Raw genomic sequence first — 23,668 nt, 5'->3', positions numbered from 1 at the left:
AAGCCTTTGCCTTATGTAGCAGGCACACACGTCACGAGTAGCTTTGCACTTAATTTCTGGAACAATAAAATGACAAAGTGTGTGATTTGAGTTGAAGAGAGGTGGGGAAAAGAATGGGTATATGAACACAGCACATGGGAAGGAGGGAAGTTACCAACACCATAAGGAGCAGGTAGCCAGGTGTGTTTCTGCAGGTGCCTGAACAAGGCAGGGAAGAAAGACATCTCAGGCTGGTGAGGGAGCCAGAGTTGACATCTAGCTCGGGCCATGTAAATGAAGCAGGATGTTGGATGCTAGGTGCGTGCTTAGAACTGTATAACTAGCAGAAGGGAGGTTGTCCTGAGGTTTTTGGAAGTAGATCTTGTTTGGGTCTTCAGTGTCCACATTACTCGCTCACTCTAAGCGCAGGCCTGTGAAATGTGAGAGGTTCTGCTTCCAGACGGCTTTCCGACGGGGAAAGGTAGGCAGGTCACAGGACGGGAAAGGTACGTAATGCTTATCCTGGATTAAGAAACACACCTTGCAGGGCATGGTTTTGGTCTTGAGGCTGCACTGAGTGGCAGCCCTCCTGTTGTGGTGTGGCAATGTGAGATACTGCCTCACCCACAACTGGGCATGTCAGCTGCAAACTGACCTGTTGCATGTGCAGTAGGCGAGTGCCAGGGCTTGTGAATGAGTTCGGGAAATGAATGGGATGAAGGCGTAGCTCCTTTCCTTTTCTGGGGAATAGGGAGGAAGAGGGGGAAGGGATGTAAGGAGGACGAGCTTTGCATAGAAACTTTTAAGTGCCTTTCCAGTATAGCAGAGTTTTCAAGAGTGAGAAGGGGTGTTTTGAGAACTGCATATTATTGTCATAATTAGAGAAATAATTCTTTTTTTTCCCCTCCATCTCTGCGCTGTAAGTTCAATGTTGGCAGCAAAACAAAAAGTTTGGTTTATGCAGTTAACTTTATCCTGTGATGTCTTGTGCCCTTCCAGACTGGGCTTAGCAGCACTTGTGTAACCAGGAAATGATGTTTTATTACCCACGGACATACCTTTAACTCTGACCTCCATGGGTGGCACCCCCTCCTTTACAAGCGTGTAATGTTCACATGTGCGTTTTGTCGCTGGCTGCCTCTGAAGAGGAGCTGCCCGCGGCATCCCTTATCATTCAGTTCTTAGTCTGCTTTCTAGGAAGGCTGTCAGCTTTGCTTTATTCTTTTGTTGTCATTTTTGGGGCTTGTTTGTCTGTTTATTTTCCTCCTGAGGGTCCACCTCTGGGCACCAGCCTCGAGACTTGCATGCCATCCTTGTCTTAGCGGACTGCTGATGCTCTCAAAGTAGCCTGTACAATAAATTGTAGTGGTTTTCTTGAGACACACAAGGATATATATTTTTTTTCATTTGATAATGTTAGCAGCTGAGCTCGCAGTGTCTCTGAAGGGAAAGTCTTCCTGTGTTGTATCAGTACTAACATTATAGTTCATACATTTTTGTTTAATACTTAACTGTAGAGTGCAGCTATCCCTAACACAGCTGAAGCCTTAGTAGCTGTTTCCCAGTGACTGTTGTCAGATTCTCGTGGACAGAGCTATGATTACAAGGATCTTCTGCTTTTAGGAGTTCACTGAATTGCTCTAAACCTTCTGGAAGAGGTCCCACAAGATCCCAGTTAGCAAACCATGTGTTACATTTTATTGACAATGGTCTTCTCACTTAGTGTTTTTGTATTTAGTATGCACCTCTTAAGTCCTGTTTCACTGGTTTAGGGCTACAGTTCCTATTTAATGTTTTGTGTGTTATGTTTTCGGATGAACTTTATGCAAAATAGTGATAGTGGAAACTATATTACTCTCCACAGTGGAAATTGCAGCTTTAGCCTGTAACTTTTTGATAGCGAAAGCAAGTAGTAGGATTAGGATATCAGTACCAGTTGCAGTGAAAGTAGCACTTCTCAAGATACAGCTTTGCAAGATGTGAAATACTGTACCAGTGGTCTGCCACAGAGAGCACAAAGATGCAGACTTGGGCTGAAAACAGGTAATAAGTTATTTTTTCAGATTCAGTACTCAGTCCTGAATACAAATCAAAAGCTAGATCCAACCATAACCGTGCATTTTGCTGGATTTATTTCTTCTTCTGTCAGTTGTTTCTGATCTTGTTGAAGACGTTTCTATTCTGGAAAGAAAGGTTGGCAGGCTGTTTCTTTGAGAGCTAAGAACATTTTGAAATAATAAGCAACAATGATTGTTCATACCTATTTCAGAAAGAAGAGTAAGTTTAAGTTAGAAATTCGAAAAAACAAGATGAATTGCACAACAGGCAGCAAACTGGATATTCCTGCTGGTTTGGATGGAGATGAGGGAAAGCTGCTCAGGGAGAAAGAATGGTACAACTGCATGGAACACACTGGGGAAGGAAGCTTAGCCTTATGAAACTCTTAAAACTGTTCTTTCTAATGTAGCTAGCATCATTCTGGAATGCCTGCTCTTGTAGTGTCTTGTTGGTAGCTCTTGGAGTCACAGAGCTGTATGTTCATGGGGTACTCTGCTGCGATGTGTGATGGTGTGTGTTTGGCATCAGGCATTCTGAGTTTATGTAAAGTGCAACCCAGTCTCATTTCTGTTATTTCTGTTCCTTTTTTTTTTGAATACCTGTTCAGATGGGTTGTTGACTTGAGTGAGTAGAAAGTTAAGAATAGCAGTTCAGAGTTTTTCTGCTTTGCTTCAGAAACAAATTTTTTGTTAATTTTTAAATGAAGATTCTCCGGAGAGAATCCGAACACTGAATCCTACATGTATTTATATCACTGAAAATGGCCAGATTTCAAATACTGTCTTTGATTTGGGCTTTAGCCATGTTCTTCACTTGTAAACAATGTATTTGCCTCCTTTCTGATCAATAGCGATGCAGTAGTGCAAAATCTTAAGAAGTTAGTTCAATCTTTTACGTGAACTTTACCAGATACTCTAATGCAGAAGTGCCTCAAGAGCATAAGCCTCTTGTTACAGCGTGTAACTCTTTAGAGCAAGTAGTAGGTTTTGGTCTGCCACACTTGGATAGCAGTAGCTTTCAGATATCCTGTCCAGAGTCTCATGGAGAGAAAATGGAAGAATATATAGCTGTTTTCCAGGTGTTTTGTTTGTTCGTTCGAAGCCCACTCTTTCATGTTGCAGGCAGTTATGTCATAGATCTCTCTCTCCCTGTTGGTTACCATTTAAATGACATGCAGGATCCTAATTTTATAATTCTTACAATCCATTTTCTGATTTTCAGTCTAAATTTACACAATTGTTTCTATCTCAACACTGTTCTTAAGCTGATATGGCTACTAGCTTAGCCTAATAGCTGAAATAGTTGAGCTGTTTTAGCTTCCAATTTTAGCCAGGAGAGAGGCTGCTGTTTTCTCTCAATGCAGTAGTTCTTCTATGAAGGTATGTATATTTGCTGAAAATATAGGAATAGTATGGAGTGTTTTAGATTAGCCCTCTCCAAAGTGTGCCAGTAATATTTCTGCCTCTAGGATGGACTATTCCTCATCCCTTACAATGAGGGATCTTTGGGGTTGGAATTACCAGAAGGCAAATTAGAATAAACAGAAAGAAAGTGCAGCTAATCTGTAGAACTCCTTCCTGCAGGATACTGTGAGTATTAAATGAATGGACATGATACAAAAAAGCAATTTGAGAAATTAATGGAAGAAAAATGCATTAAGAGCATTTAGCAATATCAGTGCTATCATTGCTCGAGAAGTTCCTGAGCTTATAGTACTGTAATATGGGAAAGTAGGTAGTAGGCAAAATACTACTATGTTAACCCTTTTCTCGTGTTTCTTTTTCAAGAGTGTGTTCATGAAAAGGCTATGATGATCTTTATTATTTTAGGATGTATGCTTCGGAAGTAAATATATAGACAATATGCTGGGTCTGTGGACTTAGCAGGATTGCCTGTTTTCATTTGATCTTCATTTGAGTTCTGTCTTTGGATGAACTCCCGAGTTGTGCGTTTTCCCCATCTGCCTTATTTGGGTAGTATATGCTCACCTTGGCTCTTGTGCCCAGCAGTTTATATACTTGAGTGTCTTTAGGTAGTTTTAATGAGTCTGCTGCAGAGTTCTGCGGGTCATGTTGTTATGTAACAGCGTTGTCTCCTTAGGTTTAGCTTTGCAGAATGCAGCTGTGACATTGATAGGTGAGTTTTGAAGTTGCAGTGACCTTACCTCATTTTTTAGTTCATAGATCCAAGGTAATATCTTAGTATTAAATTCAGTCCAAAGGCTGAACATATCCATTGTATCACTGCAAATTATGGAGGTAATGGTAGTCTATTACCAGTAAATATACTTAAAATGTGAACTGCTGTAATTGTTAAGCTGAGTTTTGTAGTTCTTAAACAGTACTAAATACTTCTGAAAGTGGATTTTAGGTAGAGTTTGATCTGATTCTCAGAAAACGAAAGCACATGGACTGTATGTGAAACAGCCAGTGCCAGAGGCTGGGGTCCAGAGTCTCTTATCTCATCCCATTGCTTCGTAGAAGAAATACATTTTGTCAAATTCATGCCTCCAGTATCTTGTGGTCCCCTGCGTGCCACTGTACCTGTACTATCAAGTGTTACAGCAGCCTAGAGAGTGGAGCTGAGGTTCTGCTCCTTTTAGGCTACCTGGTGTGAGACTGCCTAACACAAAGTTAGTAGCCAAGACTTTATGCCTGGAAATTTCTGTTGCCCGAGCTTCGGCCTAAAGCTCTTCCTCTTGTTTGCACGGGACAGGCCACTGGTGGCCCAAAATGGCAGTCTTTGCTTTCTTGGATATAAGCAGATTTGTTACTTCAAAAAAACTATGTAAAACAAACCTTTTATACTATATTTGTCATTTTAAAATAAATAGATTAAAAAAAGATTGGCATTTGGGCCTGACTTACATGTTAGCATTTGCCTTTTATGATTACTTGTAAATGTCTTCAAATTTAAATTTCAGGCATTTTAAAACTGTTTTTAAATGCTCTGAAACTGTCACTTCTATATTTTTTCATCCTCCCCAAACATTCATTCTTTACAGAGAGCTAATCGCTTGTACCTTGAGTGACTGGCGTGATTGAAGGGATTACTATGTGGCAATGTTATATATTGGGTGAGTAATAATGGGAAAGCTGTTGTGCTGCCAGTGAAGTGGAGATGGAAAGATACGGAATGGAGAAGGTGCTGTGTTTCAGGGTTTCTTTGAGTAAATCATGATCTCTCCACTTCCTTTCTCTGCCATCCTCTTCTGACTACATTTTCATGTCTGTCTATTTCTCTCTTTCCATGTGTGTAATGGAAAGCTAGGCCCAACAGAAGGGGATGCTATAGTACCTTTTCTAGCTGTGCGTGGTAAAAGAGTATTTGCAAATACTGGTATTTTCATGTAGTTATATTTGGTGAATAGCGTGATGGAATTGAGAACTTGTAGTTGAGGCTACGTTTATTATGTAGATTCAACCAAGAGAGATCATGGTGTAGAGCCAGTCTCCTCGGTACTTTATCCACTGCTGCAGGGTTTTGTTTAGATCGTTTTCCTCTAACAAATTGTGTTTATAACCTCAAAATCCGTATGATCTACGCGGGCTCAGCTGAGCACTCATATATTGTTGAGGCTGGGGGAAGGATAACTAGAACTGAGTCCTCTGTGCGTAGCTGCAAGTTGAGTCCGTGTCATTGCGCTGCTGTCCTACTATGAGTTACCACAATGACCTTCACTTAAAAGTGAGGTTGACTTGTGAATCTGGTATTTAGGGCACTAGCTATATATATGGACTACTAGCATTCAAGCCTTTGTTTGAAATCCAAGTCCTGCATCTTGGTCTTTCATATCCAAGCTAAACGTGCTCAGTGAATTATTTTGAAAGTTTTCTCCTTTTTCTGATATGTGAGTTTGTTTGATTTTTTATTTTCTGTGATACAGTGTTTGTTTCTGACGAGCTGTACTTATTAACAGTTATGTCCTTCGAGGCAGCCTGTATTTTCTAGTTCAATTACATGTCTAAAAATACATAGGCGTACATGAAGAATCAATGTGAACTCTGCTACATAGATGTCTTTCAGTTTGGTGCTAGTTAATGTGTGTCTCTAGATCAGATGTCAAATTTGAAAACCGTTGTGAAACGTTGCTCAAGAAGGAGATCGTATACAGCTCCACGGAAGTGTTAGTGACAATAGCCTGCATTGGTAGCTTGCGTGGTTATCTACCCCGTTTACTGGGTTCTTTAGGATGTGCTGTCCGTTAAAATGCGGTACAAAGTTTTGCTTCTTGGTGAACTGCACTGGTAGACTCGTGAGCAGTGGGTACTGAGCAGTGCACTGTCATCTTCCTCGGCATTTAAATCATGTCGTGATAGAGCTGCACACTCCCAGCTGAGCTGCTGAGGCCTTGAGCTTTGTGGTGTGCATGCGTGCCAACTCTGGACCTGAGGGCACTGGTCCCAACACAGCTATTACAGCTTTGTATGGCAAGAGGTGCTGCCTTTCCATGAGTACCCTGAGTTGCACCAATTCTCCCTTTCAAAAGGGGTGCTGGTCGTTGGCTGCGTGACTGCATCGGGAGGGCTGTGTTCTTATTTCTTTGTGGTAGTTGTTCTTGATGCAGAATATTGCATAAAGGTTGGGGTAAGGCCGTGCATTTGCAAGTTACAGCTCCTCTGTAGGAGAATGGGGGTCATAGAGCTTATCAAGATGTTGACTAGGTAGAAGATTCTTCTTCAGAACACTCTTCTGTCTAAGCTGGTCTTCATGCCCACATGCCTATATACCTATCACTGCCGCTTACTTTTGTATGAGAGGCTTCCTGTTGTCTAAGACAATAATCCAGCAGTCTCAAAAGCAGTATATAGAAATGGTTCTGGAAGAATGGAATATATAAAGTGGTACCTGTGTGCAAGATTTCAGTGATGTGGTAGAAAATCTCTGTGGGGAACTCTTCTTAGTATCCTGGCTGTGCTGATCAGTAGAGGTACCAGAACTTGGACAATACTTGAAGTAGAGCTATTTCATTATCTCAGGTGCGTTCTGTTAATATAATTCTTATCCTTTATGCCTTAATGTGACTTCTCCAATTCTATGCCTTGTGTGGTTCGGAAAATTCCATCCTTCCCACTGCATTAGCTTATTATTATTATTATTTTTACATTTCCTTCATAAGCATCTCCTGCCCCATTATCTTCTCCATCCTTCTAAAATAAATCTTCATTTCTTTATATTTTCAGATTAAGCTACCAACAGTATTTATTTTGAAAATAGGGCCACCTCTGGTGCTTGAGTGTTTTAGAAACTGAATTTTAGACTGTGCAAGTTTAGTAGAGCAAAACTATATATATATATATGTATTTAATATTATATAATAGTTGTTCTTTTGTATCACCTTGTATTTAAACAAAATCATTAGTATTCTATTAGTATGCTAGTTGCTAAGAATTTTTGCACTTTTTTTTTTTTTTTTTTACCCATCAGACTATTTGAAGACTTAATTTCTCATGATTACGTGTGTTTCTGTATTTCTCTTTAATACTTCCAATTACTGTTTTTTATTCAGGCTCTTTCAGTGCTTCATCGTTTTTTTTGTGCTTGATAGCTGGGAGTGGTTGTTTCATTTCCAAGACTTGTATTCAGATCAGGAGATCTTCACATAAGTAAAAGTTACTCTAACTTGACTTTTACCTAAGCTAAACAGATAGCTAATAACTCAGAAAGTAACTTCATTTGGTCCTTTTTTTTTTTCTGTGTTGATTTCCAATTTATTCACCAGTGAAATTCATAACAAACATAATTTGATGTATGTCTAACTAAAATCTTTACGAAAATCCTTAGCCTCTCATGATGGTTGATGCAAAAACTTCAAAAAAGATAAGTTTCTTTATCCAAATTCTGAAAGATAAGGTGTTTACGCCTTCTGATGTCCCGTGTTAGTGTATGGTATCCATGCTGGAATTTTTAGAATAAAATAAAAATAAGTACTCTTATGGTATGATAGCCTATTCATTAGCTTTAGAACTAGTGCTAAATTAAAGGTACTGAAATTCTTGGAATATAATCAATTTAGTAAAAACAACAATTTAAAAATCTTTTTGTACTCTCTGAGGAAAAAAATAACCAAAATGCTGTCCAATGAGAACATATTTTCATTTAAAAAAAGAAAAAAAAAAAAGAAAAAAAAACCCCAGTGTGTATACAGATTCTTAAGAATAGAAGAATTATGCAGATTTGGAAGGATGACATTTTACCCCCAAAATATTAGTTGTTCTGTGTTTCCTTGTAACAAAACATTTTTCTATGACAGAATAGAGAGCACTGTTCACTGGCAGTTTAGAATGTGTTTTAATTACCTATATAATGTGTGAGTATATATAAATATGTCAATACATATATATTTATATATGTTTGTGTGTGTTTATGTATGTGTTACCATAGTGAAAAAATTAGCAGAGGTCTGCAGTCTAAAGGTGATCTCAGAATGAATGAAGAATGATTTACTAGATTAGCTCCAGTTAACTAATGTTTCATCAAAATGCGATTGGTTATGGATAGTCTAGCTTAAAAATGACTACATCTCCCATATTTTCCATGAGAAGCCTGCATTATTGAATCTACATCTGTCTCTCAGAAAACACTCAAAGAATGTCTTACAATCTATTTTAAGTGTTTTCAATTCAGTACTGACAGGTTATGTTTTTTCCCCCCTTTGGTAAAATGTCACTCTCTCCATTTATCACTGATTTGCATATGTTATATTCTGTATTCTGTTCAGCAGTTCTCCTCTTTTTATCATCCCTCATTTGTCAATGATGTTTGGCGTCAGGAAGAATTATTTCCAAGCTACCGATATCCCTTGCTCTCCATCTTCTCTATTTCTGGTTGTAGATTTTGCTTTACTGAGACTGTTTTTCCTCAGTATGTTTAAATGAGTTTCTTTGATTTATTTTGTTTCTTAATTGCTTGTTAGTTATGGTGCCTGTGTGCTTCTCTCACTCCAGTCTTGAGAACATAGTGAATTTGTGCTGTTTACCTTTCTGATAGTTTCCTTGTTAGTTGTCACTTTGGCTGTCCAACCTAAGCTCTCCAACCTTGATGTTATTTCTACTCCGGGCTGATTCACTTCTTTTCTCTCTTCTGCTTTCCATATCATACTGAGATTGATATTTTTAACACTGTATCTTCAAATTATAGCTAAGGTAGATTTTAGTGATTTTAAGAAGAAGTCACCATGTTTGGAAGATACGCATGATATGCATCAGGAACAGACCGTTCATATTACTAATCCTTTGGTTTTATGTGGTCATATGTATAATTTCTCTGCCTTAAGTCAAAATTTTGCTGTCTTAGGGTGCTCCTCTGTTTTCACACCATTAACGTATTAAAGACTTAATTGTTATCGTTTTGTCATGCTTGGCTATTTAGTCCTCCTTTATTTATGCTCCTCAGGAGTAAAGAAGTGTTACGGTTTTAACTTTTTCCATTTTTTAAATAAAACTATTTATCAGTAATTTGAATGTGTGCTTCAAAATACCATTAATAAATGTGACAAAAGTGAGGGTGATAAGGCTTTTTTTTCCTCTGCTTTACTGACATATAAATAGCATAATTTTCCTTTATGAAATAGAGCTATAACACGTATCAGTGGCTTTGACCTAGAATATTTAGAATTCTGTTCTTATCTTCTGGATTTTTTTTTTTTTAATGATGCGGTCTTCCCAAATCATGTGGCCTTTCGCTCGTCATGGGAAGTCCTACTTATAAAAGCCCAAGCTGGCAGCATCTTTTTTTTTTTTTTTTTTCTTCTTCTCCTCTCTCTGGGAAAATGTATGTTAATGTATAGAAAATTCTTTCAGTGTTCTTGTCATAAAGGAGGCAATAATATTCATCAATATTCCTTTCATTTTTTTTTGCTTTGCAGCAATAAGCAAGGAATATAAGGGGGATTTGGTGGAACATTTCTGTAGATACTTATAAAGTTTATTACTTTTGTGGCCACTCAGATATATTCTGCAGGCTTTTTCCAAGTTGATGGCTCCATCACTCTCTTTCATTAACTTAAGGTTACCACTGCTTGTCAAATTTGTGAGTAGGGAATTTCCATGGTAACGGGCGATGATGTCATGAAGGGCGTTTTGTAACTATCTTGTTAGAAGTGTGGACAGTGGCGTGTTGGCTCGCTCAGCTTTTAATCAAGCAGGTGACAGGCAGCACAGATTTTTATTTATTTATTTTTTTGTATCATATAAGCTGTGACTTCTTTTCCTGCAGCCACTCTTGCATTTGTTCCCTGCTTCTGCTCTAGTTACCACTCTGCAAAGCAGCTGCTGGTGATTTTTTTTGCCAAGTTCTTAAATTTTTCAGGTTTCCCCTCTATCTTCATGCAGTCTTGAACAAAGCAAAGGAAATGTACGATGGTCTGTAGCAATTTTCTTTTTCAGAGTCTTTCTCCTTCTTGTTACAATGCTAGCAATTCTCAAGGCTCTATTGAGGGTACTTAAAAAATCTATATGATATAGAGAAATAATAATACTGAGAAATAAGATTTTTTTTAAAACTTCCTCAGAAGCTTAGTACATCATGTTGATTTAAACTGGCTGCACAAGTGGTACCATAGATGTCCCTTGCAGTTATAGATCTAAAGAGATGAGATCTTTTGCGTGTGCGAGCATACATTCAAGGACACTGTATACAGATACATATAGTTGTAACCTCCCTTTTCAAAATGCTTTGCATCAGTTCCTTCAATTAATAGAAGCAGGCAGTTACATGGAGATACTTGTCGAGGGATTCAATGAGAGGAAAGCTTCTCAACTAGAACTGAGCTACTGAGAAGAATCTGAGAAGAAAAGTCTTGTAGTGACTGTTGTCTTTAATCTTCTGGAGACTCTGAGGGGTAGGCTTTGGTGTTTCCGCTGAGGATGTAAAGCAAGAGAATGCTCTTGCTTTGCATTTCTATCTTGTGTTTTTAGAGTGTGCTAGAAGGATTTTGAAAATTCGTATGGAATAACCTTCACAATATTAGTTTGAATTTTAAGTAAGTGGTTTTCCAATAATGTCTCAAATAGTTTGAGTTCAGCTGAGACCATACTGTGATAGTGGAGCTAAGTTGCTCTAACCACTAGAAAATGGCAAATCTTGTCTGCAGTTGTGGTCTCTTCCTTGCCTTGGTATCAGTGTTAGTCAAAGGGCTCAGCTTGCGCCTTCAGAGTGTATTCTGCACACAGAGGGGAACAATCTGCCTTGCTGAGAATTGATCGGAGATGTGTGGAAGAGCTGGTCTTCGCTTTGTATGGCCACCTTGTGTAGTATTTCAGACCCTACTGACATATCGTTTAATGAGGATTGACTTGAAAATAGGCAGAGGAACGTTAAATGCGCTGAAATGTTCAGTTGTTTAAGTACTTATGATTTATAGTGCCTTTCAGTTTTCTGTATAGAAAGAGCCTGTTATATTTGTTCATGAAGTGTGTTTTTTTTTGTTTTGTTTTATTTTGTTTTTCTTCTTCATATACCTGTAATAATCTAGTTAAGGAAATAAACCATGCAAAATTCCTGCCCAGCAGATTTTATAAGCTCCCTGTTGTGCTCGCAATTTCTGTATTCTCTAAGCAGTGACCGAATTGCAGAAGACAATACGTTCATATCAGAAAATGTCAGAGTGTGAATATTCTTTTCGGCAGATAGAGCAGGTATTTCATATTACCAGAAAATGGAAGGCCTATCTGCAAATTATATCTGTGACAGTAATGCTAGAGGCACCAGCATGAATTTGTGTTAGATTTGTACAAATCCAGAGATGAGACCAAAAAATGGGAGAGGAAGCAAAGCACACAGGAAAAGATTACACATTTAAACATGTGCAGATAAGGGAATAAGTTCCACGGATGAGCCTGGATGTGGAGAATTTGTTCAAACTTATGTGGTAACCAAGGAATTTCTTCTAAGAAATTCGTTTGTGACTTATGTGCTTTGGTTCTGGTTCCAGGGATATAATTTCTTTTAGTGGAGAGTTGACTGACTTCAGGATATATGTATAGCGAGGGGAATAAAATTAAAGGAGTAGTAGCTTTGATTAACTGCCAACAAGGTGCTAGTCCTTTTAGCACAGTTTGCTAAGGCAAAACTTGTGGCATGGATGAAAAATTCTGCTGTTGCAGGCTACCAAAAGCAAGGAGGTTCATCTATCTTAAGCAACATTTTCTTTTTTTTTTATGTGAAAGCAAATATACGTCTCAATATAAGTTAAAAAATACGGTCAAAAACCTACGGTTTGAAATATATAATTTTAATGGTCTTATTAAATCATTTTAATGCCACATGGAGAATACAAATTTAATATAGATATTATCCACTTTGCTGCAGCTGTGCTACAGCAAAGCATTGTTTTTTATCTGTCAAAACTTCTGTTTCTGAAAATAGCTGCAAACGAAGGTCATTCTGACTTGGGAGTAGGTGAACAAATATCCAGTATGTCTGAAGCTTGTGATGCAGCCGGGAACCACTCGTTGGATTGTGTGCATTGCTTGTGTTCATTGGGTACAGCAAGGCCACTTTATGCCTTGCTGTTTTAAAAATAACTTTAAAACTAGCGTAGCAGCGTACAAATGGAGAATTAAAATACAGATTAAAGTCAGTAGTTTGTATTCTGTGCAGATGTTCCTTATTAAAAGAAAAATCCTTATTTTATTATTGGCGTTCTCTATTTTGATGATTAATACAGACATACATGAAGTAATAGAACTAAGCTATTGTAGAAGCTATTGTAGAAGGGATTTTTAAATGTTCTTCCCTCCCTCTGAATTTCCAGTTAAATAAAATGACCTAACAGTGCTCATCATTTTTAATTTAATCTTAAGGCTTTTAATTAGTAATAGTACATTAAAATCAAGCAGTTCATAATTGCAGCTGAATTCTAAACTTCTACAAACCCTGAATTGGTGAAAGTCATTGATTAACCAGCTGAAATTAGAATTCATTAGAATTATAATCAGCTTTTGAGGATAACAAGTCTTCTATTGGTGTAAAACACCTTCCCTTCCATTTGAGTTTAGTCAGCTACTTTAATGACTTTTTTTTAATGATTTATTCAAAATTGAAAAACTGATTAGAAGCTGGAAAAGTTAAGAGAGAGTTGTTGTTGCTGTTTTCTTTACCAAACCTATAAATAGGGTAATGAGACAAGAGTATAGATTGTTAAAGATTTTGACCGTCATGATTAATAGAAGCTATCAGTTCACATTACTGAAAGTGTCTGTTTGCAATGCAGAACATATTTTGATGTTAAGTGTGCGGCTCACCAAGTTTTAGGGCAGCTTTCCTCAAAGCAAAATTCATTTCTAATTGGATTCAGGTTTATAATGCTAGCTATAATTAGTCTACAGTGACTGCGTAGTGAGCGTTAGGTAGTAAATGGTGTTTTTTATGGCATGATAGAGATATGTAAAAAGAGTCAGATCTTGGGAAATTGTGCTAAGTTATAAAAATTGCTTAAACAAATGTGTTAAGTCAGGATATTCCTCTGCTAAGCAAAAAAATACTGAAGTCATATAAGAAGATGTCCTTTAGGAAAAAAAGCAAATTAAAATACAGAATAATGTTTTAATTACCGAAAGCATTTTTTTTCTTGTAGATAGGAAAAAATGAATAAAATCTCTTTTTATACTTTGATTTTTAAATTAACAACTTATAATGTGTTATAAAAGATTGTTTTGTGTTCGCGAAATCGCATGCTTCTGGAGTCCACAAATAAGCAAGAGAGAACTTTTCATTTTTATTTGGTTTGAATTTGTATTTGAATCGGAGAACTTGCACTGTGGAATTCTCTGTCTTGTTTGGAAAGTCATCCTGATGACTGGTTAATGAGTCTGTGTGTGTGTGTGTGTGTGTGTGTGTGTGTGTAGACTTCTTGCCTTGCAAAATAATGAGAAAGTTTGGTAGAAGACTTGCATTTTTCAGAAGATGTATTATTTTCTGCCATTAAGTATAATAATTTGAAAACCTTATATTTCTGTTTCCTAGGCTGTTCGCTGCTATGAATCGCTAATATTGAAAGCTGAAGGAAAGGTCGAGTCTGATTTCTTTTGTCAGTTAGGTCACTTCAACCTCTTATTGGAAGATTATCCAAAAGGTAAGAGTTGTTGTTATTGCTTGTTCATTTTTTTTGTGTTTCTGGTAAATGTCATTGGGGGCTGTTGTTTGATGAACAGACACTACAGAATCAAATGCATGTGGATAATAAGTCATTGTTTTCTCTTGGTGTGTACTATAGCTCAAAGTAACAAAATAAGAGTGATTATTTTTACAGAATGATTATCTTTACAAAAACAGTGGCAACTTCTTTTTTTTTTAATTAAAAAGAAGAAGCCAAAACATTCCACTGGTTCAGGTTCCGATATGAAGTTCGTTCTTCTTATACAATAATTTAAAACTGAATACTTGTATTTCTTTTTCTGCTTTTTTTCCCTATGAACAGCTGTACCAGTCCCTCTGGGGGAATCATTTGGGAGATGGGGGAGGAAAGTGGGAACTGGAGAAGTTAATCGGAATGTGGAGACACAAATGCATGGCATTATAGAGCCTGTCTGAGGCTGGGCTCATGCTGCCATGTTAGTCTTAAATCTCCACAGCTAAAACAAAGCTGAAAATGTAAATTCAAGAATAAAATTGTACACTTAAGAGGAATGTATTTTGAGTTCTGTTTTAGATGCAAGATGCAAGAATTTTTTTTGAGAGAGAACGCTTTTATTTTTTATTTATGTTTTTAAAAATCTATTTCATTGGTTTTCTTTGTCTGTCTTTTACAAAAATTTCAGAATGCTTTCAGCCACCATTGCAGCTAGTGAACATAAACCTTTATGTACACTCGTGCTTTGTATGTGAGCCACTAGACTGCAGCTTTGGTAGTGGTGTGGATTCCCAAATATACTCTTGCTGTGATGCTCTTTGTGAGATAGGGCCAGATTTTCAGCTTCTGTCGTTTCCATTTTGTCTCAGGGAGTGTCAGGTTCAGTGACAGCTTCCCCCCTTCCAGTGATTGTGGAAGGTATCGATGGGTAGAAAGTCTCTTTGAATCTTATGCTACATAAATAATTAGAGCAGATCAGAATATTTAGTCTTTTCACAGGATGTCATTTTTCATTGTTGTCACTTCTCGATTTCAACATGAATACTGCTCTATCTGATGATTATTTCAGAAAACCAGCCAGTCCTCTCCCCACAAGCTTTCCTTTCCACTCCTCTTGCTCCAAACACACAAACATACTGCTTTACAAGTTAACTTGGCAAGTGGAGGAACAGAAATAAGATGGACTGATGTGCAGTATTTGCATCCATGCGTAACTGATGGTGGCTTTAAAAGCCAACATGACATAAAAACTGGTAGTGATGTTTAGTGATTTGGCTTGTATGTGGACCCTTTTGTAACAGTTTGTCTATGTGTCTACTTGTTCATCATGCATAACCAAAACCCTTATGAGATGAAGTGTGTGGGAGCTGCTCTCATCTTTATTGTTTAGGTGGGAAACACTTAGATTTAACATTACTAGGATGGGCTTTCCAGTTGTCTAAATTCAGTATGGGAATCTAGAAGGTTCGAGTGATGGATGTTGTTTGCCTAAGACTTCTGCCTCTTTCTGCTTGTGTAACATCATGTAACTGCTAGTGTTTCTGGTTCCAAAGACATGGATAAAAAAGAATAGGGAACATGACAGTACCGGTTTGTATGGAATTTGTTGAAGAATAGTCTGATCCCATGTAGTTTTCCATAAATATCTACCATCACCTCTTCTAACAACTTTTACTGTTGTTCTGATCAGCATAATGCAACTTGGTATGATGTGACTGTATTATGGCTTATTGCATGTGTTTTATTTGCGCAGATGGTATGGGATTGTGGGCTGAACTGTAATAATTCTGATGTTAATAATACCTGTTAATAACACTGTTAGTGACAGGACAACACGTTGCTTTGAATCAGAAGCAAGGTTTATTGATGGGCAGCCTACTTGTACAGCACATCTAATAATAATAATAAAAAAGAAAACAAACAAAACAAAACAAACAGAATAACCCACATAAAAATACAGCTGGTGGTTAAAAATACTCATTTTCCAGAACTGTAAAGAAGCATGAGTTGAACTGTGTGAGGAGAAATATATAGACATTAAACATTTGAATTGAAATATTTAATATTTTCTTAGCTTCTTCTAAAATTCACAGTCACAATAGATGTCTCAGCTAAAAAGTGAGAAAACTGTTGTAATAAAGAATATTTGGTGTATCTGAGTAATGGGGTAAGGAAGAAACTAATACCGAAGGAGTTTGAATGGATAGGAAATACCATAGCATCTAAGGAAATTTAAAGGTCTTTTATTTATTTATTGTTCAAATGAGGGAGAAATATTCTTCTTCAAAGCGATTATCCAAGTCTTGAAGCAAGGTCAGTAAAAGAAATATCGATAATATAGAAAGACATAAGTATTCAGTAATTATTTCACTCCTTCAATTTGAAAGAAATTTCATTCTTAGTTTAAAGTATGAATAAGTTTTATTTCATTCTATACATTCCATTCTCCTTAGTCAGCAAATACATTAATTAAAATTGTGATTTTTTTTTTATTCTTAAGCGTATGAACGATAAAGGAAGTTCAGAAACTTTTTTTATCCCTCTTATGTTTGTTTTATTGAATTTTGGCATCCTGGAAGTTCAAAAAAATGTAAAGAACTAAAACAGGATCATCTTGGAAACTAAAATCTGCCTGGTCTGAAATTAAGCTTGTCCAAAGTCATGGAGAAATTGACGTAGGATGTAATTAATACAATATCAGAAGATAGTAGCATGACTAGTGCTAAGAAATTTTTTTTTCTTGGAAGTCCTTATATATACAGCCTTATCTATAAGGTATAAAGGTACAATATTTTTATTGCAGACAAATGTGTCTGTAGTAAGTATTCTGTGTTTAAAAAATTATGCAATACAGTCATTGCCAAGTAGAACAAAATTATTTCTTGATTAGTTGCTGATGATTAAACAATGCTTAATTGCATTAAGGTTACCAGACAGTTGTATGTTCATATTTTCTTCCACTTTCTGTCTCCAGGAAGTTTTTTTTTCCCCCCCCCACAAATGCATAGACAAATTCGGATTATTCAGTTAGTGTTCACTTGCTGTTCAAATGTGAATATTTTCATGTAGCTCTACCTTCTCATAAACCTTCTAGCGAAGACTATAGGTCATTTCTGTATAAGATTCATGGTAAATTACTACAGGTTAATATTGTAAATTACTAGACATATGCATTCTTTGCTTCAAGTACAAGGAGAATATTGGGTAGGAACAGGCTATCTTTGAATGTGAAGTGAGTTGAAGGTGATATTAGATGGATTTTGACTTAAGTAAGGTATATATTATTAGGTAAGGTTATTTTTCTCTATATTATATGCAAGGTCAGAGTAGAGTATCAGAGTGCTTTTTCTTAGCCTTTAAAATACCTGAAGCTGGTCTGCAGTTAGTCGTTTTTGCAAAGAGGGATGTGTTCAAATCACTGTTGGTACCTTAAGAGGTTTCTCTGCAGCTGTGGGGTTGCCTTGCCTTGGTAATTCCCTCTGCTCCTTGCGGGAGAAGGCATTAAGGAAAGTGCCAATCTTTGGGCAGGTTTTGAAATACTGTGAGGAACTGGTTTGCATTCAGAAGATTATAACCAAGGTAGATTGATTCAGTTCAGCAAGCATGATCCAGTGTCGCTTCTGTGCCCTGCTGTTATGCCTTGGGTTATGACTGGTCAGAAGGTGGCCTCAGGTGTTCCCAAAATGAGAACGTTCTCTGCTCGTGGTGAAGACTGTTCTGTTCTTCCACAGCATTCTGTTAAGCCTAATCTGATGATCTGATGTCTTCCCCCTAAGCCTGATCTGCTGTTGTCTTTTTTTTTTTTGTAATATAAGACAATTAGTTATTCATCAACAAAGTAATTATTTCAGAGGCTTTCAAAACCAGTGCTCCCTGGGCATGTCTTTGGTAGATGGCATTCCCCCAGCTGCTTGGTGTCCCCCAGATAGCTGAATGTGCAGCTCTCTGGGGAGCTGAACAGTTGAAAAAGAACCGAGCACAAAAAAGCTATGCGCTACCCTCAATTATGTGTTGCCCTCAGCCTCAGGTTTTGCCAGCGGAGGTTGATGGGCTCTTGGCATGATTTGGGTTGATGTAGGCATGTAGGTCATGGGCTTTTGGACACCCGGCTGCCTGGCAGATACCCATCATCTTTTTATGCGTTCCTTCATTCTCCTTTCGAGGGTCAGGGCTTTCCCAAACTTACCTTGCTGATAATCTTAGAAGAAGCGAATGCTACATCAGTAGTTCAACTGAGATTTTCTTTTTCCGTGACCGTGGTTTCCATAAGGAGTAAAGAGAATGATCCTTGAGATCTGGTTCTGGTTTAATATCGTTTGAGCTCAAGGACTTTGAAGTCACCTGTGTAACAGCATCTGAATGAATTGTAGAGATGACTGTGTTTCAAGTAACAGTGTGATCTTTGTTTAAGTTTTTTGTAATTATTACTAATTGCCTGAAATTATGTTGCTTCTATTTAGAGTTGTTTGTTTCATCTTCAGGTTGCTGCTGTTAAATTTCAGGCAGTTACTGCATGAAATTCCTGTAGAACATGGTCAGAATATTCTCCTAAGCTTAAAAAAGTACGAAGTTTCCCTTATAATAATGTGGGTTTTGTTGTTATTGTCTTTTTTGTTGTTGTCGCTTAGGGGTGGGGGGTTATTGAGAATTCTTATTATAGAATATAACTAAACCATGTTTTGTTTTTTGAGTGGTTGTCTAAAATTTTTATTTTGGACAGTGTTTTATGTTTAAAGGATTTTTTTTTTTTTTTAGCTTCCTGAGATCATTGTGGCTTTTTATTTTTTTATCTAAGTGATATACTCAGTATTTTATCATCTTTCCTACAGTAACAGGATTAAATATATGCCAGGCTGAAAGTAGTTTATTATCTAAAGGACTTCTGTAATAGCAAACTCCCTGTCATGATTAATTAGTGTCTCGCTTGCATGTTTAATGCCATTAGTCTCCTGTGCAGCTCAGTGCAGCTCGTGACTATGGGACAGTGGCCTTGCCACCATTTTGCTGCTGCATTATATTTCCAGATGTGGATGTATACTTCTTAATAGCTTTCTGACATATTTTATTTGGTGATTTTATTTTTTCTTTCTTAAATGTATGATTATGTTACCTTTGAGTGTGTGCCTTCAGAAGACTTACGTTAAGTTCCGTTGATGACTCGTCTTCTGGGTACTGTGAGTGCAGCTCTCTAGAGGAAGCAGAGCAGCTTTCCCTGAAGCCTTGGACCTGAGCTGCATTTTGTGGATTTAATTGCCACACTTTTTATTTTAATCATTGACCCAACCTTGGAATATCTTCAAGCTTTTATACTTTTGGCTTATCCTCTAGCCTAGCAGTATTCAATTTGCTAGCATAAAACATCAATATGGATAAAACCTGAACTGCTTAATAAGTTGTTTGTATAATCCATGAATGTCTTCAGTTGTTTCATCAATGCTTACTTTTCCTAAATAAGTTGTCAAATTTAAAACAATGTATGTGCCTGCTTCCTTGTTTCCCTTTTGCAGTTTTTCAGCTAATTTTCTACTTTCCTGTTTCATTTCTGATAGGTACTAAGAAATGCTTTGTGCTTGTTTAAAAAAATAACATTAAAAATAAATTTCCATTTAAGAAAACAAGTACTTATTTATAGAGAAAACCATGAGGTCGAAAGCTGATTTTTATAGTTCTTTTCTTCTCAGGGTATGTCATCAGATTCAAGTTTTGCCTTTTTACTTTTCCTACCACAATTTAAATTCAAAATGAAACAAATTTAGCAAACAAAAAATCTGTAATAGTCACATCTAGCCATGCAAGATGCCACTAGATGGTGTCAGTATCTAGTTCACATTTTCATTAGTCAAGCAGTAAAAAAAATGAAACTGCTACATGCTTGTATCACTTTAAAAGGCCTCCTAAATTTTCAGGTATCATAAAACAGGTCTGCTAAGAGTAGGTCACAAAAGCTGTCCTGAGACTGTGATTTGTGACCAGATGCGCTAAAAACGGTAAATAGGGAGATGTCATTCAGTCAGTGCTTTTCTCCCCATTTTCATCTTTTTTCATTTGTTTAGGTAATGGATTTAGACTGTGGAGGTTATGAGTGAGACTGTCTACCCATTATTGAAACAAATATGTAACTTGTAAAATTTTACCATTTTCTCATATATTAAGTAGATTAAAACAAACAAATAAGATCACGAAACCACATACATAGAAATTATGTAAAAATATTTTTGGTTTCTTTAAGTGAAAATTGAAGAATCTTAAACAGGAGAAAATAAGGAAATGGTATCATCTGTGTCATGACCGAAAGAAATTCGGCCTTACAGAGCAAATAATAAAGGCTGGATCATTCCATTTTGCATTAAAGATGTAGTAGATATTGCAGAACGGCCTGTTCCTGGGGGACTGTAAAGTCTTCTTCAGTAAGAGAAACCACCGGGATGCAACTGTAAGAACTTGCCAAGGGTCTGTTCTGCATTTGGTGGCGGAGGCTTGTGCAATAGATTCCTAAACTGGCTTGGATTCGGGAACAGTTAAGGAGGTTTCCTTACTGCTCACTACAGTTTTAATTCTCTAGGGTCGTGAGAGAATTGTTTTTCTTTTTGGAACTGTTTTAGGTAAGTGCTCTTGTGTTCTCAGTAAATGATATAGCTGACCTCGAATGATCTGACCAGCTGCCGGGTACCTTTGGGTCAAACTAAGCAATTACTCAGTGCAGGGTGGTAAACGCCGAGTCTGCCACTCAGATTTAGGGCTTTCCAAAGTCACAGCATAAGGTTGTTTGTTGGGAAACAACAAAAATCGCCAGCTTTGCCTGAGAGAGATCATGATTGGAAGAGTGATAGCCAGAATGTGATTAGCAGTGAGGTCCTGGGCAGAAGGCTGGAGGTCTCTGCAGGCTCCTGTGGTAGGACTCCATGAGGCGTCTCTCCAGGTTTGTTCAGGCTCTCTACTTTGTGCCTGCCAAGAGAACTTGCTGTGGTTGACTTGATCCTGATAGGAATACGATCAAATGGGAGATGAAAGAAGGATTTTTTTTCTTTTTCCTAATGTTGATATTGAGTCCTTGTCTTCCCTAATATACAGGAATTGTTTGTGCACTGAAAAAGGCTTGTCTGTTTGACCACCAAAACGATTCTGTAGGCTTAGGAATTTTAGTTGCAAACTGCTAAAACATGAAAATCCAAAAAAATTTCCCATCAGAAGATTGTCTGTAAAAGTTGTCTGTGCTGAGAGTGGTATTTCCGAGGCACTCATTTCACTGTGGTATTTCATAGTGCTGGATTAGTTTAAATGTTTTTTTAAGGCTCAGTTTGAGTTGGACATGGCAGAAATGCTGAGATGCTTGATTTAATCTCAATCTTTAATTTCTTTGTAGAAACAAATTGAGGTTTTTTTTTAATCTCCTCCAAATTTCTATTATTCATGTTATTCACTTGTGAAAATTATAATACTTGAAAAAAATTATAGATTTCAGATATTTTATGTTCTGATTATTAGCTTTCATAATACACATTTTAAATGAGAATTTCCTCAGTATGAAAAGTGTGTAAGTATTTCTCAAAACCTAACAAAGAGCATTGCCTTGCTTGTGTGCAGAACCACTGTTTTCCCTGTAGGCCCCTTAATTCTCCCTGGAAACCATTAGAATATGGGTTTGCTTAAAAAGACAAACATCTTAACTGGAAAGAAGTTATTCATGTCAACAGGAGTTGACAACTGTTTTAAAGTAGGAAAGGGGCAGTAGTTCATAGAAAACTTTCTAACGAAAGTTGTCTCACCTGGGAATGAGCAGGCTCAGGTGAAAAATAAAGGTGCATCTGTTAATGTTTTTCAAAAAAGTCACTAGTGTGTTACAAAAGTGATTGTCTTTTCACTTTCTAGTAAGTCAGAGATATCATCCTGTCATAGCAGGATCAAGCAGATGAAGGTATGTTCTGTATAGGAACTCATGTAACTTGTTTGTTTATTCAGCAGATTTATTTCTTTTTCTTAATCTAGAATACATTTTGTAATTCTAGGTGTTAGAGTAATTCTATAATATGCTTTTTAGAGAAGAAGTTTCTTCTCTAAACGATATAAATATAGGATGCATGTATAATATCTGTCGGCAGAATGCTCACCAGTGACCCACTAAGGGTGTAGAAAGTATAGTAGGGTTCAGGTTTGTGGTTCATATTTTGGTGCTTAGAACCACTAGGCTATTTTATTTTATTCTTAATATCAATTTTCCAAATACTGCTCTCAGGATTTCGTTACAAGCTTGTTTCATTAAGTGCAAGGTTATTCTTATGAACATGCTTGATTAAAAATATTTCATATGGGTCCTGGCAAAAGAATGCTCCATTGAATCACGTTTTTTCCCCTTGTTTGTTTGTTTGTTTGTTTGTTTGTTTCCTCTTTTCTGTCCATTTCTTCATTTCTTCACGTCTAACCTTGAGGGGTTGTGGAGCAAATGCTTACGTAGCTGTAGAAGAAGCAGAAATAGCAGACAGCTGCATATACTGGAGATATGTTAAACACCTATAATTGTTCATGAGTAAATTTTTCTAGTTATCTAACTTCTTTGGAGAGGAAAGGGTCGATACTGAGAGTTTTACTATTAGATCTTCAGGAATCAAATGTTCTGCTGCTGCAGCCACTCTGCTGTTATCCTAGAAGCAAAGTGTGTGCCTATTGAGTGCGGGTTACTGAATCCAAAAGTGTCAGTGAGAACTTCAAACACTTAAGAGGAGGACTGTCAAATGTGTGTGTTCCCGCTCCCCGCCGCCCAGGAGAATAACGTGACCTTCCCTACAGTGCAGGTCTGGTCTTCTTGCTCTCTGTCCATGAAGCGTGCGTCAGCAGTTCATGCTTTCCAGGCATGGGTGTGTGGTTGGTTCAGTGGTAGCATGAGCCTGTCTCTTTAGGAAAGCGCTGAATTTTGTTGAGGAGCGGGAGATTTTTTGCGAATGTCAGTGCTCCAGGGAAATGTGGTGGAATCTCTTGGAGCAAAGACTGCTTGCTTTAACCTACAAGCTTTTGCAGCCATATTAAATGGAGATGTTAGAACTTCTCTAGACAGGTTGCTTTTTGAGCAAGAGGTGTTGGAGGAGCCCATTTTCCTGTATCTCCTAATTTTCTTCCTCCTCTGACACGTGCTTTATCAGATGTGAACTCGTGGAATGCCCTCAGGTCTCTCCTCTCCCTTCCCACAGCTCCCATCCTTGGCGGGGATGGGAGGCTGGGCCTGCCCTGGCCGGCCCGCGGGCGGAAGCGGGATTAAGGGATGCGCCTTTCGTTTTTGCTGCATGTGAATCAGAAGTGCTTTTAGACACAGAATGACTGTGAAACAACTTCTTTTTTCAGTCTTGTGCTACTTCTCTCTCTCTTTTTTTTTTTTTGTTAATAATTGACATTTTGTAAGCTTACTAGAAGTACCTTAACTGCTAAGGAAATAATTTACATTTTAGCTTTCTCATCTACTAGATATGGCTGTGTGAGCGTATGTTTAACTACTACACTGAAAAGGATCTTTTTTTTTTTTCCCCTTCTGTCAATATAAGGCCTTAGCATGGAATCTAATGTTCTTTT

General features: G+C 37.3%; 1 protein-coding gene across 15 annotated transcripts in view; it reads left to right on the top strand.

Annotated features, from left to right (window-relative positions):
- Nucleotides 1-23,668, top strand: part of KDM6A (lysine demethylase 6A) — a 142,695-nt gene that overhangs the window by 15,043 nt on the left and 103,984 nt on the right. For all 15 annotated transcript variants that reach the window (XM_088530684.1, XM_088530679.1, XM_088530681.1 and 12 more), the window contains exon 3: nt 14,005-14,113. In XM_088530684.1, the coding sequence (XP_088386810.1) occupies nt 14,005-14,113 (109 nt within the window). The remainder of the gene's footprint in view (nt 1-14,004; nt 14,114-23,668) is intronic.

Source organism: Tinamus guttatus, unplaced genomic scaffold, assembly GCF_059628265.1.
Source record: "Tinamus guttatus ecotype Peru unplaced genomic scaffold, ASM5962826v1 Tinamus_guttatus_pri_ptg000384l, whole genome shotgun sequence".
Lineage (NCBI taxonomy): Eukaryota > Metazoa > Chordata > Aves > Tinamiformes > Tinamidae > Tinamus > Tinamus guttatus.
This window is presented reverse-complemented; position numbering and strand designations above follow the sequence as displayed.